Source organism: Delphinapterus leucas, chromosome 16, assembly GCF_059928025.1.
Source record: "Delphinapterus leucas isolate spDelLeu-1000000601 "Yukka" chromosome 16, BTC_Dleu_Yukka2, whole genome shotgun sequence".
Classification (NCBI taxonomy): domain Eukaryota; kingdom Metazoa; phylum Chordata; class Mammalia; order Artiodactyla; family Monodontidae; genus Delphinapterus; species Delphinapterus leucas.
In genome coordinates, this window is record NC_143144.1 from 56227157 (window position 1) to 56248240 (window position 21084).

At 37.2% G+C, this 21084-nt stretch overlaps 1 protein-coding gene across 7 annotated transcripts in view; it reads right to left on the reverse strand.

Moving 5' to 3' along the window:
* The window catches only part of TM9SF3 (transmembrane 9 superfamily member 3), a 76702-nt gene that overhangs the window by 55015 nt on the left and 603 nt on the right, over positions 1 to 21084 (reverse strand). For all 7 annotated transcript variants that reach the window (XM_089897965.1, XM_089897963.1, XM_089897964.1 and 4 more), the window contains exons 2-4: positions 11849 to 12044; positions 2923 to 3045; positions 387 to 547 (exon numbers count right to left, since the gene is read on the reverse strand). In XM_089897965.1, the coding sequence (XP_089754091.1) occupies positions 387 to 547; positions 2923 to 3045; positions 11849 to 12044 (480 nt within the window). The remainder of the gene's footprint in view (positions 1 to 386; positions 548 to 2922; positions 3046 to 11848; positions 12045 to 21084) is intronic.

Here is a 21084-nt window from a genome sequence, read left to right on the forward strand (position 1 = left end):
AAAATATGGTAAACTATACTCATCCAGAAATTTTCAACATGGCATCATCTCTTAATCTTCAACAGTAAAAAGGAAAGAGAAACAAGGAGTAATGTAATCTAAAAAGTAACCATGAAAACACATGGCTGGGTTAGCTAACTGCCCAATTATAATGGTAAAGTTTGCTGAAGCAAATGGTAGGTCCTGCCAATGCATAACAGGTATCTAATACTACAGACCGGAAGTAAACCTCCCTGCTTTTAGGAGGCTTACTTACATACATTAATAATATTCTGTTGCATACCATTTCAAGCTACAATTTCAATTACTAAAGTTGTAAAACATACTTAATTGTTGATATTAAGTGACAAACACTGCTTCCTGTATACAATTATTTTAATACTTACCGAATATGACATCTGGATTTTAGTATTGGGAACCAGTTTCACTTTTCCTTCACTAGTTAGATTAACATCAACAATTCGATTTCCATTAAAACCTATTTCAAGTTTTTTATAGGTCCAAAGATAGTAATCTTCCCCATTTTCATCTGCTTCACCAACAATACCTTCAAAAGAAATAACACTTCACACAAGGTATGTAATATCACTTAGTATTTAAAATACATTAGAAGCTAAAAGCTCATTAAAAAACATTTTTATAAAAAAGCAATACTACCATTATTCCTCATGGTTAGAACAATGAAAAGGTACCGGCTGGACTTCTCTTTGTTAACTACTTGGCAAACACAAAACTATTTTCACACCATGGTAAAAAAAAAAGTGATGCACAGCTCAGCATAACCTATCACTAATTTGATCCTCAAAGTTCATGCTCTGTCATTAGTATCACCTTCATTGTAATAATCATGACTGTGTAGTTTATATTCCTTAGTATCTCAAAATTTCAGGGAGCACTATATCACTATCTGGCAAGGTTCTCAGTTTCGTGGTCAAACTAAAATTAAAACCAAGGTCTCCAGAGGTCTAGTCCAGTACTTTCTCTAATAACCTATGATCAACCCATTCCTAATAAGCTGCACATATGTGTATAGTGGGTACCAAAACTTAAAACGCCTCCCCTTTATACCTCAAGCACTGGACTTATCCCTGGGAAGTCAACAAAATGAAAAGAGAGTTGAAAATAAATGGTAATGAGGCAAAAGTTAAAATGATCATTTTGATCACAATTTGGGATACTGAAGGAGAAGACTCAAACAAGGGAGTAGATGGTACCTGAGGATCTATCTCTTGTGCCCTCATACTGTCAGCTATTTATCCAATGTTCCCTACCCAAGCCTATATATTCATTAGCGCCTTAGGCTCTAAAAGTTACTCCTTGGGCCTTCCCTCTACGGTCAGTGCAACTCATGAAAAGCATTAGCGGGAAAAAAATGATCATTTCTTATTAAGAATTATTTGCTTATTAACCAAAGTTGTTCTAATTCGTACAAGCTCAAGGAATACAGTTTCACTTTGTTTGAGGTTGTAGAGGGATAATAAAATCCTTCTAATTTTAATTTCACCAAAGTTTATTTACCTATCTACTGTGAAAACTCTGAGGGTGGAGACATAATTATACCAAATAGGAAACTATTCTCTCTAAATGACATTTAAAAGACTCTGAAACCTTTATCCCAAGAAAACCAGATAAAGATTTTTTTCTGACAGGGTTTCCCATGGTTCAGACATTCTAGGACATCCAAAAGTATCTGTCCTAAACATGGCAGAAACCCAGAGCTAAAAAAGATTTATGTTAAGACAGGAAAGCACAGCTGCCATGCTGCTTATGGAGGCCCACAGAAATGACGGAAAAAACCTAAGGTTCTAGACATGAAACCCGTAAGCAATGCAAAAGACCTGCTCTCTCACCAAAAAAAGAGAAAACCCAGATTAATGTGGGTTCTCCTAAAACTACAGGCTCAGAAGGCTTCAGCGAATATTCAGCATATCTTCCTACTACCCTCAGAGCCAATCACAGAAATGTCTGTTATACTAATTACAGTCATTTACATGAAACGCTTACTATTTATACCTAATTAACATGTAACACAGTAATGACGATGCATACAATTATATCTTGATATTAACTTTCTTATAAATTCCATCTTAGTACCATATTAAACTCTGAGCTGATATGTTCAGTCTTTCAGTTTGCTGTTCATGAATATAGTAGTCTGCTAATAACTTTAAGAATTAGAATATTAATTATATATTATTTATATATAAGAACAAGTGTCCAAAGACCAAAAAACGAAAACAACAACAAGCCATTAAGAGAAAAATGTGATCAAACATGCTGGCTGTGATAGCTGGCTTTGCTTTGCATATTAAGTAATTTAATCAAGCCCAGCACAAACAATGTTTGGATTATGAATAAGTTGGTATTAACTACTGCATTGTTCCTCTCCATTAACACAGATGAACAAGGACATAAAACATAAAACATAAAAAAGTTTTTAAAATTTTAAACATAATAGACTTTTGGAAAATAACATAGGAACTAGCAAAACAAGTCATTCAGGAGACTATTATATCTAAAAACCATACTACCACAGTCCCACATGAGAGAAAGCCAGAATATAACTTTAAAATCCTATTCAGTCCCTTTGATTGTTATTTGATAAAATAAGTCAAAATAAGATGTGAGAAAAATGGAGGGAGGGGGAATATTTCGGATTGTTCAAAGCACCTTTTGACCTCTTGAATATGAAAAGTTACACTGTATAGAAGTTATATTTTCAGGGATTTTCATGTAAAGTTTGACAATGTCAAAAACCCTTCGAGTAACAGGAAACCATAAAATTGATGTTAAAATCATTCTGTGGAAAACAGTGAAAACACATTTATTGATTCAGTGTACAATCACCTGAAGAGTCATTACATAAATCTTGCCTACTATGCAAATATTCCCCAAACTTTGAAAATAACATACAATACTTACCCCATATTGGTAAGTCATCTATGTACATCTGGTACCAGTAGTGATTTTTGATAGCATACACAAATGCATCTCTCTTTTCTTTATCTAAGTCAATTTCACAGTAAGTGGCTGGCATCACATCATCTGCATAAAATAAAAATTGCAAATCAGTACACTCACTTTCAAAATAGTTACCGGAAGAATAACACACAAAGCCAGCACTTCCTGAAGTTAAAATTTCTACTCATAATAGTTGAATCTCGGTGATATATATATATATATGGATTCAGTATACAATTCTTTCCTTTTTTGTGTATGTTTAAGGTTGCTCACAATAAAAGAATTTTAATCATCTTTACTTTCAAAGATTATCTTACTAAGTGAAGAATGCATCTCTTATATAAAGAAAATTATACAGAATATTTACAAAGTAACTTTAAAATGAATAAACTGATTTAAAAACAGAAATGAAAAAGCTTAAAACACATAGGAAAGTTTTCACTTTATACAAAAACTCAAGAATATGATCTTAAATAGAGCTAACAATTTCTAGCTATGAGATCTCTGAGATAAATATTCATTTGAACATTCTTGGAAGTGCAAGTCACTGGAGGCCACAGATTCTATGAGGAATCCCAGTGACTCTTCATAATTCGGAAGATTAAAAGGCAAACCTCTATCTAGCAGGCATCACTGTTTATAAATTACCCAAAAGTTCCCTGGAGATGAGTCATTTCCACTCTTGACTGCTTTTAAAAATACTCCTATCTGAAAATAATATTCAGATGGTCTCTAACTTATAAACCTTTCAAAAATGTGCTTAGGATCATTAGTTTCTAAATAAAACAAAGCAAAATCTGAAAAGCACTCTAGATGTCCATCAAAAGGACTGAACTGTTTTTGTATGTTACTTAAGCAACTAGGAAAAAAAAAAGAGAAATCAATCTTAACAACAACAACAAAAAGCACAGATGCGTAAGTCCTCCTGTACTATAATACTGGTTATTTAGAACATGAAATACAACTTCCTCCAAGAAACAATGTTAATTTCCCAAATGTTCATTAAAACAACTTAAATATAAATTGCAGCCAAACTATAATTAATAGCCATCTATAATGTTGTTTCTACGAGAAATAACAATCTGACGTATAACTCCAGACACCACCACCATGTTTCCCCAGTTCTCAACAGAGAGAATATCTTATTATTGCTCAGCCCAGAGTGGACACCCCAAAACTACAAAACCAAAGATGGCAGGAAACACTGAAGTTCCATGAAAGAGGGACAGGGAAATTCTCTATCCCAGTGGGAGAAGAAAACTGCTTTGTATCCAACAACAATGGCTTCCACACATATTTTCTTTCTACCCAGGCCATTTTTAGGCAGCAAGAAATTTAGGGTTTTCATAAATGGCAAAAACTGAGGCTGAGCAGAGGAGACGGCAGGGAGAGTTAAGAGAGAGATTACTACAAAGGATGCCTACAGCAGGAGCTAGGAGAACTGGCAACAGGAAATTATAGCTACAGAGGAGAGAGCAAGAACCAAAGGAAGGTCCAGGTTGAGCAGCAACAAATGGCCACAGTGGCGTGGGAGGACTCACAGCTACCTCTGCGAAGCCACCAAATTCCTTGCTGTCACAATCAGACATTCACTGATAACTGTCATTAATAATACAGCAGTTTCCTGTATGAAGTTCTGAGATATGCAATATGACATTTACCCGTATATAAAGCTTTTAAAAGATTCCTTACAGTCTGAACTTTAGTTCAACTCTCTCTTTCCCCACTCTCCACCATCCTATCTCCCAATACTCTAACCAGACTCAGCCACCTGCAGTTCCCACACACCCTGTGCTCCCTTGGCCGCCGGATTTGTTGTTTGTGCAGTAAATCCCACCTCACATGTCCATCCTAAAATCTTTCCCATGCCTTACCCTGTCCCCCAGAGTAATCCCTGATTCCCCAACCCTCACTCCTCTCACCACACAGCCTGCCCCCTTCACTGAAGTCCCATGGCTTTCTCTCCATATCTCCTATGGCACCTAGGCCTACACCGTGCACAACCTCACACCAGTATCTTAGCTCCTCAAAAAGACCATTAGGTCTTGAGAGCTATGTCTATAACTGATCATAGCCTTTTTGGCCCCAGCTATGCCTGTTTCAGTACGCTGCACAGAGCAGGCATTAAACAAATAAAATATTTTAACAAATTTTAAGAGCATAATTTTCCATTTATTTGGCAAAGGAAGTCACTAAGTACATCAGAGTATGCACATATACATGCATCTGTGTGTGAATGGTGTGTGTGTCTGTGTGTAAGGACAAAATGCCAATATAAACAAATGAAATTTTTGAGCTGAGTATCTCAGAAAGATTGACAAAGAAGTCTTGAAGAATATCTTTCACTAACACAAAACCTAGAAAAGAAATGTTGTGGTAAAAGAGAAAACATCATTATGGAAGGCTATAATAAGGGCCTGGGTTGGTCATATTTTAATGAAATTCCTCTTGCAGGCATGTAAGTAAATACAAACATCACAAATAATTAAAGAGCCTGGTTGCTCAAGTGAAAAAGCACTTCTCTCAGGAGGGAGCCGCTTTGAAGATAACGAATGTAAGTGCCTGAGTATACCAAATCACCACTCAGCATTCTACATGACTGGAAAACAATCTGAAAATCTATTACCACAAATCACTACTTTAAAATTACAATAGGGCATACCCTTCTCACAGGAGATACACACCTATGAATCCTGAAGGGGATGCAATTAATATCTTACCAATGCAAATACTTTTTATGAGGGAAAAAAGAAGAAAACCAAAGTTATAAAGTGGCAAATGTCAATACTGATTTTTCAAACAGAAAGCAAGGGTAGATTCTGGAAACAACATGCCAATAAGTCTGTCATCAATTCTCAACAACACTCCAGACTAACAACTGAATAAACAGTGAAAGCATTGAAAAAAGAATGTGACAATTATTCATGAGTTCTCTAAGAGCATATCATGCCTTACTTTGTTTAGTTTCTCTTTTAACAGCATTACTGAACTGGAAAATCAGAAATACTCTACCTCAAATTCAGCAGCACTTAGCAAAGTTTCTCATGAAGTCACTATAGACAAACTATAGAGAAATGGGCAGAAACTTGGGTTTTAGTCTGGGTTGCACTACTTACTAGCTCTGTGAGTAAAAGCAAGTCACTTAACCTCTGAGAACCTCAGGTCCCTCAACTGTAAAACAGATAACATCTATGCTATCTCCTTCCCAGAGTTGTTTTAAGGACGAAAAGTGCCAATATATTCACAGTGTTAAGTTTTCTTGAGTCACACACCCCTTTGAGAATCCAATGGAAGTGATATCTCCCTTGCCCTCCCAAAATGTACAATCACTCAAAATTAAGTGTACAATTCCAGAGGTCCACAGACCCCTGACACTAGAGCTTCTGGTTCAACTCTGTATACCCAGAGTCTTCCATAGGGCTCTGGAATACAGTAAGCTCTCAAAACTGCTGAATGAACTTTTTACAGGACTGGAAAAACTGGCATATTCACCATTAATTAATCAACCATCTACATAAACCAATATTGACTAACTGACCAAACTGGCTGGCAGTATAAACTGTACAATTTTTTTTCTAGATGGCTATTTGGCAACACGTATCAAGAACTGCCTTAAAAATGATTATACCCTTTGATTCAGTAATTCTACTTCTAACAATTTAACCTAATGAAACATTCATAGATGCATTAAAATACTTATGTGCTAGTATAGCTAAATGCATTCTTATTTCTAACAGAAAAAAAAAGCAAAAGCAAGGAAGAAAAGGAAGAAAGAAGAAAACAATGAATATTTTGTCATTGGGAAATGGGGAGAAATTACAATATCAAGTTATAGAATACTATATAAATATATTTTAAACAGAGTAATTAACAATATGAGGACAAGCTGATAAGATGTTGTGGAAAAAAAAGAAGAGTAAAAACTAATTTATACATAACTTATTAAACGAGCCAGCAAGTGCTTAGAATGGTATCTGGTACATAATAAACACTATACAAGTGTTCATTAAATACATTTAAAAAAATCATATATGGAACATGAACCCAATATTTAAACATTTTAAATAATGTGGATGAATGTAAAGATAGTCAGAAAGAAAGAAGAAACTGTTACTGGTATTTATATCCAGGTGATTTTTATATTCTTTACACTTCTCTGTAGTTTCTAAATTTTGCACATTGATCCTATATCACTGTTAAAATCAGAAAAAATATATACACATAACAAAAGAAAGACCGGTGTCAATCTGAAAAGAAAACAAAAAAAAGACATGTCAATCTGAAAAGAACAATGTTAGCAATGGTTTAAATAAGAACTTATAAAAAGAGCATGCTTATCAAATTTGCAGTTAGCACAGTTTAAAAAATTGCTAATACCAAGAATTCAAAATATCTAGAGTCAAGATTCAATACAAGATTCAAATTATTTGGTCCAGCTAAAACACTTCAGTTGAAACCAACAGGACAAAATATTGCATCAAGTTCCCAGACTTCCGATTAAACAAGGCAGATTAACCACAAGTGTCTTTCACCTCCTGAAACTCCATTAAAATGTCAATAAAGGAATAAAAAGGATGTAGGCGCACAAGGACAAAAAGAGGAGAAGACAGTGAGAAAAGATTTCAATCAATATTGGGGAAATGGAAGACGGTGAATGACTAATAAGGCAGAGGAAACCATAACAGAAGGGACAACAGGATTGTTGTCACAGAACACAGGAGACACTCAGAACTTGGAGGCACCACAGACGTTGAAAGGTAGAGGAGAGATAGATGTAGGGCTGAACACAAAGGGGAACTGTATAAAAATATGTTTATGGAGGGGTTGGATGCCTAGGTCCCCTCCTGCACCCATCACACAGCTAGATGAATAATCTCCTCAACTTCCCCGCTGCAGACCAGAGGCACTTTCCCCTAGAGAACTTCAGCGGAGAGGCTCCAGAATCAGGAAGAGCAGGAATAGTAGAATCCAGGGACTGGAAACAGGGTGGGGTTCACCTTAAGCAAAAATCTTCATTCGGGCTGAATGAAAAGAACTGCCACCTCCCAAGCCCTTTCCCCACCCTTTGGCAATCAGGCCTAACTACCCAGCCAGATATCTGGAGGGAAATACCGCATAGTAGTTAAAAGCTCAAACTCTTAACGCTAGGCTGCCTGGGTTCAAATCCTCACTCCGCCACTTTCCATCTGTGAATCCTTAGACAAGGTTACTTAGCCTCTGGGCCCCAACTTCCTCATCTGAAAAATAGGTATAATACACCTCCATAAGCTTATTTCGAGGATGAAAACAGACTAGACTGAGAATCACTGAACTAGAAATACATAAGGCTCTAAGCAGCCCTTGGCATATCTACATAACTGTAGTACTCTCAACTTACCATTTCACTCTAGAGAAGTAGAAGAAATACTAACAAGATAATTTCACCCCTCTGTTAAGTTGGAATACTCAAGGAAGAGAAAATTCAAGGGAAGATCAATAAAATAAATGGGAGGAAGGAATCCTCTAGAAGTCAACTTTTCAACAATTAATATCCTTCATTATACTGCAAGAATTCTCAAATGAGAGGGAAGGGACTGGGTGGTGACCTCCCCTGCTTAGGAATTACTATTCCAGATCACCTAATGATCATAATGAACCAATTATAATAAAGAACAAGTAGGCACAAACTAGGTGCTGGACAATTTATTAAGAGCTCACCATGTCTTAATAGCTAAGGATGCAACAGTGAACAAGAATGCAACTGTCCCTGCCCCAGTGGAAGTAACTAAATTACCCAGCAGGCTAGTGCAGCAGCTTGAGGATAAATCAAATCCTACACTCAATAAAGTAATTTAACATTTCATAATTGATAATACAAAATCAAGTTGGAAGCACAGACACATACCATGTGCTATTAGTATTCATAACAATGACCATTTCTTGAATGTAAACTATCAGGAACTTTGATAAATGATGTACATGCACTATCTCATTTAAACATGACAATTTTACCAAGTGGATATTATTTCCCTCATTTCATAGATGAGGACAATGAGATCAAAGAGACTGAATACTTTGTCCAGGACTACATAGGTAGGCAGAGGCAGAGCTGAGATGCATCAAGTCTCTCTGACTCTAAAACACATGTTCTTTCCACTCCACAATGGCAATATTCTAGGAGGTACCCTTGAAAATTATAGGGTAATGATTTCAGGTCTGGTTGAAAGATATCCAATTTAAGTCTGCCCTTTTCATTTAATTTTGTCTAAATGTTCTCAATGCAGCATTTTGTCTAGCGATAGTATAAAAACTTTTAGGAAGAAAAAAACAAAGTTGTGCATAAAACCTCAAAAGGGAGCTTTTGAGGCATCCTACATTAGACTCAAAACTATTGCTAGTTCCCTAAAATAGTCTATTTAGTGACTTTCATTTTACAAAACCATAACAATCCGTTTAGCCTGACAGAATCTACTAGGTTAAAAAAAAAAAAGTTGTGTGTTTGTGTGTATGCACATATTTAAGTGCGTATGTGTATGTATAGTTTTTCCTAGTTTCACAATATTTCCAAAATTTTATTTTCTTACTTGAATATGCCTTCAGAAGAACCTTTAAAAATCAAATACTTAAGGGATGAAAGATTAACAATATAAATATTTCTACAGTTTACACAGGGACAGAGGGTTCAAGTTTCCACACAGCATTAGCATGCTGTGGTACGCCTTGGGTAATTCATCTTTCGGCCTCCCTAACAGGAAATCAGATGACACAATCGCTAAGGTGCATCCCACCTTTAAAATTTTATGATACTATAAAGAACAACCAGGAAACCTCACAAAACACTTTTCAAAGCACGATCAACTTTATCTTTGAACGGGGTAATCAAGGGTCTACAACAGAAAGAGAAATCTAATCAGCATTTACTATTGCATCTGGACCACTTAACGTGGCAGCTTCTTTAGCAGCATATCCATGATGGAGTGTAGAGTTGACAAGACTCCAAGGAACCGCCGACTCTTAGGGAGTAACATCTGGCCAGTTCTGATTCTTTTCATCTAAAGGTGTTTAGTCTGAAAGGAAAATAAATCCCACTTTTATAGCCCATGAAAACCATACCCCTCTATCTAAATAATCTTTCCATCTCAGCCTCAAGAAACTAATAAAAGAATGGTTAAGACAGCTGAATGAGTACTCTTCTTTAGTAAATAAGAGTGAGGATTGCAACAAGTGATGAAATCTGTCCACAGCAGCAAAGTAGGACTTGGGGTTTTTGCCTGTTTTCTCTCTGGTTCCTTTTTAATAAACTAGAAATGTGTACCAAATATGGAAAAGGAGAGAGTATGTGAATAAATGTAGTATTGAGGTTCCCAAAGATCACATACTCTAGTCTAACTTTTCTCCTTACCTGTAATTAAATATTTAAATCACCTCATTAAATTAAAACAAGCCTCAGGGCATGTTTACAATAATTCATAAAGTTATAAGCCATGCCACTGTGGTTTAAATTTACAACTTAATTTTATAATTAAGCCCCAAGAAATAATACATGGGAAAAAATGTAAATATGTATACCTATTTTCAACAACAGTAAGAAAAAAAATCCTAAAAACAAGAATAGAATTTAACAAATCAAAATTAAACATTATCTTCAAAATATTATCTTTAAAATATCTCATTTCACATTCTCCTCCCAAAAGCCTAAAAATATCAGAGGTCAGTTACTATTCATTTTATACATGTAGACAATGAAATCAAAATTGGAGTAAACAACTTTACTAAAATCAATAGAGTAAAAGAAATAGAATTGAAATTCAAAGCTTCTGATTATAAGATCCATGCTCTATTCAAAAATCAAGACACCTGGGGCTTCCCTGGTGGCGCAGTGGTTGACAGTCTGCCTGCCGATGCAGGGGACACGGGTTTGTGCCCCGGTCCGGGAAGATCCCACATGCCACGGAGCGGCTGGGCCGTGAGCCATGGCCGCTGAGCCTGCGCGTCCGGAGCCTGTGCTCCGCAACGGGAGAGGCCACAACAGTGAGAGGCCCGCGTACAGCAAAAAAAAAAAAAAAAAATCAAGACACCTAATCAAAGATCCTCCAAAAATTCAATTATTCAAGCTTCTGCTTACCAGGTTAAAAACGTCCATGCAGGAAATACACACTGACAAACTTCACAGAGAAAAATAAAAAATCTAAACACACTCAAAGGAACTGATAACAAAGAAGATACCTGCATAATAAATAGATAAGGAGGATATTTTTCCAATTTTAACAAGTCCTTGACTTAAAATTTTAAACCACACAATCTAACAGGTACTGAAGATAAATTAATACAACACTGATAAACACATTGAGCCAATGGTACAAGTCTGAATTTGAGGCTTTACACATAATTTTTAAGTATCCATATAGCCCATTACATCCCCACTCCTCTGGAGATTACCTCATTAGGAATCTATGAAGGCTTTCCCTGACCACATTATGTCCAATCCTTAAAGGATTTACTAGAAAACACTTTTCAGAAATAAATATGTTAAGGAAATGTAATTTTATGAACAATCATTTATTTTATTATTTTATAAATATTCAAATTAAATCTTTGTTAGTTACTAATATACTTTTCTACACGTAATACACTTAACTTGGAGATTAAAACACATTTAGGGTCTAGAGCAGTGGTTCTCAACCAAGGGCAAGTAGCAATGTTTACAGACTTTTCAGTTGTCACAACTGGAGAGTGCTACTGGCATCTAGTGGGTGCAGGCCAGGGACTCCGCTAAATGTCCCACCCTGTACAGGACAGCCCCCACAAAAAAAAATAATAATCTGGCCCCAATGTCAATAGTGCCAAAGTTGAGAAACCCCGGTCTACGATCTAACTTTTATCATAAGGACTATTAAGGTTTACGTACCTTTGAATTTAATATCCAGACCACTAAATTCCAATTCAACTCCTTGAAGTGCTTCTCCCAGAGTTTCATGGTAGTGACTGATGCTTTTTTTTGACCCCACACAGAATGGAAGTGAAAAGTACTTGTATGTCTCTTGGCGATTATGGTAGGGCCCAACAGTATTCATCCATAAGACAACTTCCTCTTTATCTTGATACTGAAACCAAAAAAAAAGCAAGTAAGAATATGTTTTTTAAAAATCTAATTCAAATTAAGGGAATATTTGTTATTTGTTCTAAACAGAAATGTACTATCTCAGTTTGGGAAGCTCTAAAATAAAATGCTGGAAGCTTGTTTCAAAAGGATGGTCAATGTCTACACATTAAAAATGAAATTCGGGACTTCCCTGGTGGCGCAGTGGTTGAGAGTCCACCTGCCGATGCAGGGGACACGGGTTCGTGCCCCGGTCCGGGAAGATCCCATATGCCGCGGAGCAGCTGGGCCCGTGAGCCATGGCCGCTGAGCCTGCGCGTCCGGAGCCTGTGCTCCGCCACGGGAGAGGCCACAACAGTGTGAGGCCTGCGTACCGCAAAAAAAAAAAAAAAAAAAAAAAAGCAATTTGGTGAATTTTAAAATTATATCCTCTGATTGTAGTCTCAAGCAGATTCACGTTTTCCAAACTTTGTTTTACAGAAGATACTGTTTAAACAAAACCCAATAACCTATAAGAACATGTTTATAATTAATATTTACACTATCAAATAACGATGAACCTAAAACCAACATGATTCACCATGCTAACGTGGACAAGGAAGGAGGAAACAAAATCAATAGCTTATCCAGAACCTCATGTTAATCACTAGAAACTCCAAAAACCTAATGCTGTCAGCAAGCACAAATAAAATTTCATCTCCTTTTTTCCCCACAGCCATTGATCAAACTACTAGAGAGGAGAGAAATGACTAAACAAGCGGAAGAAAAAGCCATACTACGAAATCTCCACAGCCCATTCAAGTCATCATTCTATCTTTCCCTTTATCAGCCTGAAAGACAGGTACTGCATGCAAATTTCCTTGAATAAATATTATGGCTTTACCCATCAGTGAATACTATATGTAGCTAAACCTGGAGTGTGGTCTGATGACTTTGGGTAGGTGACGTCACCTTTCCAGGGTCCAACGGGGGGCAAGTGCCAAAGATTTCTAAGATCTCCTCAAGTCTAAAATTCCAATGATTCTACGAAAAGCAGTTACCTGAGTAGTTTTAAAACTAGTATTCCTAATTAGCAATACAAATTAAAGACAACTAACAGTTGCAGCTTAAGTCAACTAACAGTGCAGAAATTAAATCATTGAACAATTATTTACTGAGTGCCTACCATGCGCCAATAATTGTGTTTGTTGAGGATACAGCTTTGAACAAGACACATTCCCTGACACACTGGAGCTTAGAGCCTAAAGGGAAAGATGGACACTGAACAAGCAATTATAATAACGTAGGGTGCTGTCGAGCACGTAACAGAGGAACCTATCCAACTAGCCCAACTACCAAACATTACCTCCAGTCTTCCATATAAAATGAATAAACATTTTCCATCAAAATCCAGCATCTCCAAAACCAAACTCATCCCACCCAAACCTAACCCCCCAAACTTTGTTTTTCTAATGGTACAATCCTCTCAGTCATGGCGACTCAAACCCCAAGCCCCCCTGCATTCCAAAAAACACTGACTTGTCTACTCTTATCCAAAGCATCTGCCTCTTTTGATTCATACCACCACCATAGTAGGACTTAGATCTAATCACCTCACCTTCAAACCTAATAAACGTCTCATTGTTCATAAGACATTATCCAGGTACCTCATCAAGGAAATAAAAAACGACCTGACTTTTTGAATACATGAGACATGTACCATGCACAGCATTAGGTGTTAAGGTTATAAAGATAAATAACATACTGTCCTTTCCTTTAAGTAGTTCACAATCCATAGTGGAGCCAGACAAGTAAATGATTAACAATGAAGAAATAAGTATTACAATTAAGGTAAAAAGGGCTATTGTAGCAACAATAAAAATGATTAATTCTGCTTTGGCAGAGAAGGGTCAGGATGAATAACAATACAGAAAATCATAAGCTGTTTCAAGTGAATTCAGAAAAACAACTGTAGATAACCTTCATGTATGAAGGAACCAATCAAAGGTCTGAATGTTATACATAGATACCCATTCATAACTACTCTTGTCACTTTAGGGGGTTGACAAATATACGTATGCCACCACTCTTCCATCCAATGTTCAAGGTTACACTGCACTAATCAATCAAGGTACTCCTTTCTGCACAGACATAGGTATAGGTATAGATATATAGATATAGATAGGGATATAACGTAAGAATTCTCAAAACGGTTCTCTAAACCAATCACTATCCACTGAACAGGGCTGGTATTAGAATTGAAACCCGTTCACTGAGTAGAAAGCTCTTGGCATAGTATCATGTACACAAAAAGTATTGAATATGATGAAAAAACACTGAAGAAATGCTGAAATGAAAGTTTATTAGCAACTTAGTGAAAGAAGTTTGAAGTATGTGCACTGACTGAGATAGTATCCTTTGAGAGAAATAAGGAAGGCGAGGTAACCATATGCATCCATTTAGGATTACCACACTGAAAGAAAGGACCTATTCTGCAGAATTTTTATAAATGTAACTCGTGAAAATAAACACAAAAACACTTTCTCTATAAATCCTAATACTCATATTCCTTTAAAAACAGACAAAAACTTGAACATAAATACTTGTTAAAACAGAGCATTCATTTATTTCATACATACTGAAACACAGGACTAAATAATTTAAGGGTCACAGTATGTGTAAAACTACACGTTCTGAAGTCACTCATTTTAAACATTCATGAAACCTTGATAGGGTAGTAAAAATCTGACAACATGATGCAAACTATACTATAACAAAATGTGTACCATTCTTTTGTGTGTGTGTGTGTGTGTGTGTGTATGTACCATTCTTTAGCCTAGGATTCCTTCTGGGAAGAGGACTGAAATAGGGATTAGAAAGAAAAAAAATATATATATATATATATATATGTAACATAGACACAAACATATATATACACATACACAAATACACACAGATTAGGGTGAATATTAAGGCTAAAACTGTTTTTCTTTTCTTTTCTATTGCTCCTTATGCAGACCACAATCAGATTTCATGAACTTAAAATGTTTACTTTTGGGGCTTCCCTGGTGGTGCAGTGGTTGAGAGTCCACCTGCCGATACAGGGGACACGGGTTCGTGCCCCGGTCCGGGAAGATCCCACATGCCGCGGAGCGGCTGGGCTCGTGAGCCATGGCTGCTGAGCCTGCGCGTCCAGAACCTGTGCTCCGCAACAGGAGAGGCCACAACAGTGAGAGGCCCGCGTACCGCAAAAAAAAAAAAAATGTTTACTTTTCATTATAGTTCTCATTTATCCCTGAGAATAAGTGTTCCCAAGACGTCAAGGGAAGAGTTCTTTTTCAAGAGAGAAAACGTGTCTTAAAATATCATGAAATTAGAAAATACCAAATGGAAGAAACTTTTTAAGGAGAAAAGCCTTTCCTTTCCCTAAGCTGCCAGGAAAGTCCCTGGACTCCCCCAACTCAGTGGGAAGACAGCAACAGGTAAGGCTCTTCCCTCCACCCTTGGCTGAAAGGCTAGTCTAATTTGCTTTCAAAACATTCCACAACGTCCTAGCAAGCTCTTTTTAGATACTTTCCTCAGAAAAACTCTGAGTTGCCAATGACACGGAGAAAGATGGAATTTTATAACTTACCTGCAGAGTGTAACCAGAAGAAGGGGAGAAAACAAATCAAACAGGCACAGCAGTGGATCAGGAGATCCCTGAGCATGGGGGTGGCTCCTTCCATGAGGCCTCCCTGGGAAGCAGCCAAAGGACAGGAGGCCAATTCAGACTACCTGCATTCCTCACTTCACTGTTCCATTCGTTTCCAGTTCTCAGAAGTTTCACTGTTACACTCAACTTCTACGCTGGCCACTCCAGCCAAAATGGCTTATAACACTGTCTTCCTTTCCTTTCCTGCTCCACCTTGTTTCTTACGTCATTCCCCCAAGTCTATAATGCCCTCCTCCTACCCACCTGGCCGATTTCTACTTATCCTTCAGAACTGCCCAAATCCTCCTTTCTCCAATCCTCAGGTCAAACTTTAACTGACCAATCACTAACATGCACGTGCTTACCGTCTTTTGGGAGAGTATCATTATTAGCCAAAACTTAACAAGCACATACCATGCGCTGGGCATAGTTCTAAGGTCTTTATATAAACATTTAATCTCTCAAAGCTCTGTAAGACAAGTCCTATTACTTCCCCCATTTTACAAATTCAAACAAACTAAATAGAGATGTTAAATAATTTGTCCAAGATCATTCTAACTAATTAGTATCACATTTACAAGCTTAGGACTACATTTTTTGCTAATCCCTAGTCAGCTTCATTAACTGAAGAGCAAAAACTAAATGAAGGAATATGGGAAAAATACAGCTGTACAAAACACCTAAGGAAGTGCAGAATGCTGAACAACTTTTCTATTTGAGCCTTTAATCTGCACTAAGGAAAAAAACCTTCCTAAGAAGCTCCTTGTCCTCTGATCTCAAAAGGAATGACCTTCATTCTCAAGAAGTCACCAATGTTGGATCTCTCATTTAAATACTGTTTATGTGCTGGGTAAGTGTAGGTACGTAAGTTTCCCTCCTTGATAGAGATCGTGAATTACTTTTTCTCAGAAGAAACACTTCAGGAGATAATGTTACTGAATTTCTCGTGTAAAATCCCAATAAAGAAATCAGAATTTATGTAGACAGGCAAAGGACTGAGGGCTCAGACTAAGCACCCAAATGCCATCATTTTTATGGGATGAGGGGAAAGATATATGCTTACTTTAAAATATATATCTGAGAAAGCAAACTCCAATTCAGAAAAATATTTCAGAAATCATAATTTCAATGTCTTTTAATTATTTAAAACACATACATCAGAATTCTAATACATATAAATTATCAGTGTATTTTTGGATAGTCTCTTGAGATAACTGCTCTCTCCCTCTCAAAATAGCTTTGTACCTAAATAAACGTTTAGTCTACCATAGAGTACAGCTGAAAATAGGACAATGAATTATGACACTTCCTAAAACTAGATCCATATTAAAGCACTCACAAATTCACTTGTAGCTAACAGCTCATCCTCTTTATAAATCTTCACATATGTTTTACTAGTGCCATACTCCTGACAGAGACAAAGACTAAAGGCTTCATTGCCTAAGTAAAGCAAACAAAACACCTTTTTTTTAGCCAGTAGTGTAATAGTGCTTATGGCAAAGGTTCAGAGTAGGCTATCCTAGGCACAGATCGGGTCCTTTCAACATTACCTACCAGAGATACAACGGGCCACAAAGAAATGGGGTTTTAACCTAGGTAAATCACAACAGGCATCCCCAAGACTATGCATCTTAAATGAACAATCGTCTGCATTTGTTCACTACTTTAAGCGGTAGGGTTATCATGCTTCCCACACTGCATATTCTTATTCCTGGTAGATCCCTAATTACTCAAGTCACTCAACAAGCACTGATTAAATACCAGTTGCTGTGCCAAGCACAGAGCCTGGTATGTAACAGACGCAGAAAAACAAATTTTTGATTTTGTGACCTTGAGGAAACAGAGCCAAAAAAAATTCAAGGCTCCAGTGTAAACCATAAAATGCTTTTAAGATTCCTGTGCCACTGCTTACTGTTTTTTTGGTGCTGACATTTTTACATAGTATTACTATGGAAATTATATGTTCAAGACAGGTAGAAAAAACGACTAGAAATCAGGTAGCTCAGACTCTTTCTGTGGCCCTGGGCCAGCCACTGGGCCTCTTCAGGCCATTAGGAAAATGAGTGTGTTGAATTCAATGGTCTCGAGTCTTTCCAGTTCTAAAATTCTATGATTCTCAATTTGCAATCCTTTTAATGGAGTCCTCTGGAATCTTAGGAGACATGATAATCTAACTCTAGACGTTTCCAAGTGCTCCAACTGTCAGAAAACCAAATAACCATAAGCCATACCCTATACATCTTTCACTCACTCTAAAGTGTTCTTTTTATGATCCTTCAATCACCTATTAAGAGCCTGTCTTTCATGAAAGTGTTCTTTTTTATTTAAAACAGTAAATTTGGGACTTCCCTGGTGGCACAGTGGTTAAGAATCCGCCTGCCAATGCAGGGGACACGGGTTCGAGCCCTGGTCCGGGAAGATCCCACTACTGAGGAGAAACTAAACCCGTGTGCCACAACTACTGAGCCTGCGAACCACAACTACTGAGCCTGTGTGCCACAACTACTGAAGCCCATGCGCCTAGAGCCCGTGTTCTGCAACAAGAGAAGCCACCGCAGTGAAAAGCCCGCGCCCCACAACCAACAGTAGCCCCCGCTCACCGCAACCAGAGAAAGCCCGTGCGCAGCAACGAAGACCCAACGCAGCCAAAAATTAATTAATTAATTAAAAAAAATAACCAAAACCAGTATGTTCTGTAATTCATATATGATTCAACTTTTAAAAACTGAAAGGAACCCATTTTTATATTTCTACATGTGTATATACTCTAGAAGTCAGCAGCACATTCCCTTCTCATTATTCTTCTGAGAATATTAAGAGCGTTGGATAAATAAGCACATAAAAAATGCCATATGAGTCAAATGGTCAGCTGAATCCTAATTCAGTAGGTAAAGTAAGAGAAATCAAGGGCTTTCTGGAACTGCATGAAGTAGTCAGCTGCTCCTTCTTAGGACCAGCTATAGAATTTGTGGGGCCCAGCACACAATGAAAATGCAGAAAGTATTAAGAATTTCAAATGGTGACAGCAGAGCATTAAACCAAGCAGTCTTTATGTCTTACACACATTAAGCGACTGCAAGGGTCACATGCCCACTGCAGCCCTGTCCCTCTTTAATGCTAACCCAAACACACCTTCAGTAACAACCCACTATGGAGCTAAACTTACCCAAACATTTAAGCACTTAAAAATACTATCAATACAGAGAATTATTCAATTTAATGCCAAGTGTATTACTATCCTATTTTTAGGATAAAAGGCCGTAGAGCATATCCTATGACAGCGTAGAAGACTATAATTCAGTTTGCCTGAGTTCAAATCCTACCTCTACCTGTACTGGTTGTGTGGTCCCAGGCAAGTTACTTAACTTCTCTGGCATCCGTTTCCTCATCCATTCAAAGGACATAAGACCACTCACAAGATTATCAATGTATGTTTAAAATATGAGTTAATACATATAAAGTACTTAGAACGGTGCCTACCACATATTGCTACAAAAGCCCTATTAGCTATTATTTCTATCTGGAAACTGTCTTCATAAAAAGTTAATCTAAAGGGCAAACTTTAACTTCTAAAGATTGTTCTTTAATTAATAATCCAATTCTACAAGTATTTATTAAACACTCAGCAACCTTCCCTTGACAATTTTTCTCCTCCTTCAGTATCATTCTGTCTTCATTAGCTACTTCTGCCTTCTTGGTGGAAAAAAAATTCACTTGACCATAGCTTTTTCAGTATTATTATCTGCTTGAGGTGAATGCCTAGTTTTCAAGAAATATTTTCAAGAAACTTGTAAGAAATAAAATATTTTGGCTAACAGCCAAAAAATATATGAATGACAAATTTTTTAGTTATATCTTAATGCTATTCTTCCTATAATTTTTAAAATAATAGGTAACCAAGTGAGGGCAGTTCAATGTAAACATGACTGAAATAAAATGGATTCTAAATTTTTTTGTCCAACAATTCTCTCATACGTGTCATATTCTCTCAAAAACCTTTTATCCAATATTTCATATTCAATTTCTGGCTTCAAAAATTTAAATGTTAAAGCAGAAACTAACACACCATTGTAAAGCAATTACACTCCATAAAGATGTTAAAAATATTTTTTAATGTTCCTGGCAATAAAATTTCAATGAAATTGGCGTTTACATTTTAAATCTGTAAATTAATCTAAGACCTTTTTATTCACCTCCAATTTGTGAAATTTTAATTAATACGTACTTTTCCCTATTACAGCAGTTTATATAAAACACGAGATAAAAAAGTAAAATACTACTCTTAACCTTATATGCCTGTATGGTGGAACTATACTTGAGACAATTCTGAGTTTTACACAGCAACTTTCCTTAAGTGTTCAAAAAACTTGGAAAAATATTAGTAACCACTGGCTAAAAGAATGCCCATTGGAAATGAACACTTCTTACACTTTGAGACAAGTTACTTGACGGAAAAAACAAGAAAGTGTTTTTAACTGTTTAACCAGTGAACAAAATTATCTTAAGGTGAAAAGTCACAAATACAGCACAAAAACATGTCACCAGCTCAGGACTGTGTCCCTTAAAAAATATACAGGTAAGAAGTTTCTGGCTGTGACTGAAGGTACAAACGCCATAAGTTTAGAACTGTTGTTAGCTAAAATAAGAGCCCAGCTAACCTACCAACTAGAGAAAAGAAGTCTGGTTGCTTCATTTTCTCACTTGTCAGGAATGACAGGAGACTTGCAGATTTAGTACCACACAACCTCTCATGCAAAATCGTATCATTAATTAGTTAAGGTCTAAAAACACAACTACTCACAAGCACCCTCTAATTTACATGACTTTACTGCCCTGCTCAGATCTACCTTTCAGAAAGCCACCGACTTGCATCCCTAAGTGAAAGTCACTAGAGGAGTCGGTAACATCCAAGCTTTGATGTGGAAAATGCCAATTAAATAAACAGCCAATCAATTTTAGGCCAAATGCAAAAGGGAGCGTTCCCAGCCAGACAAGAGGACTGGGAAACTCAAGACCCCTCACAGTCAGAAGCCGCCTAGTTAGAGACCACCGGAATGGGAGCCTCATCTAGGGGCCAGAAGAGGGTGAAGAGAAAGTTACAAGAAAGGCCTCGCAGGCGGGTGCGTGTGGCTGAGTGCCTGTACACGTGTAAAGTGCTCTTCACCCCAAGTTTATCAAGGCGGTCCCCACGCCAGGATTATGATCCGGTTTGGGCAGGAGGGGGAAGAAAAAGGCCGGTGAGCACCATAAAGTGGTGGGTATTTCCTGGTTACTGTAAGACGGGTAATACGTGGTGCATACATCTTCCGCCGTGTCGTAGTCCCCAGCAGCCCGGGCGCTGCTCCCTTTCCTGGGGGGCACCAGCTCCAAG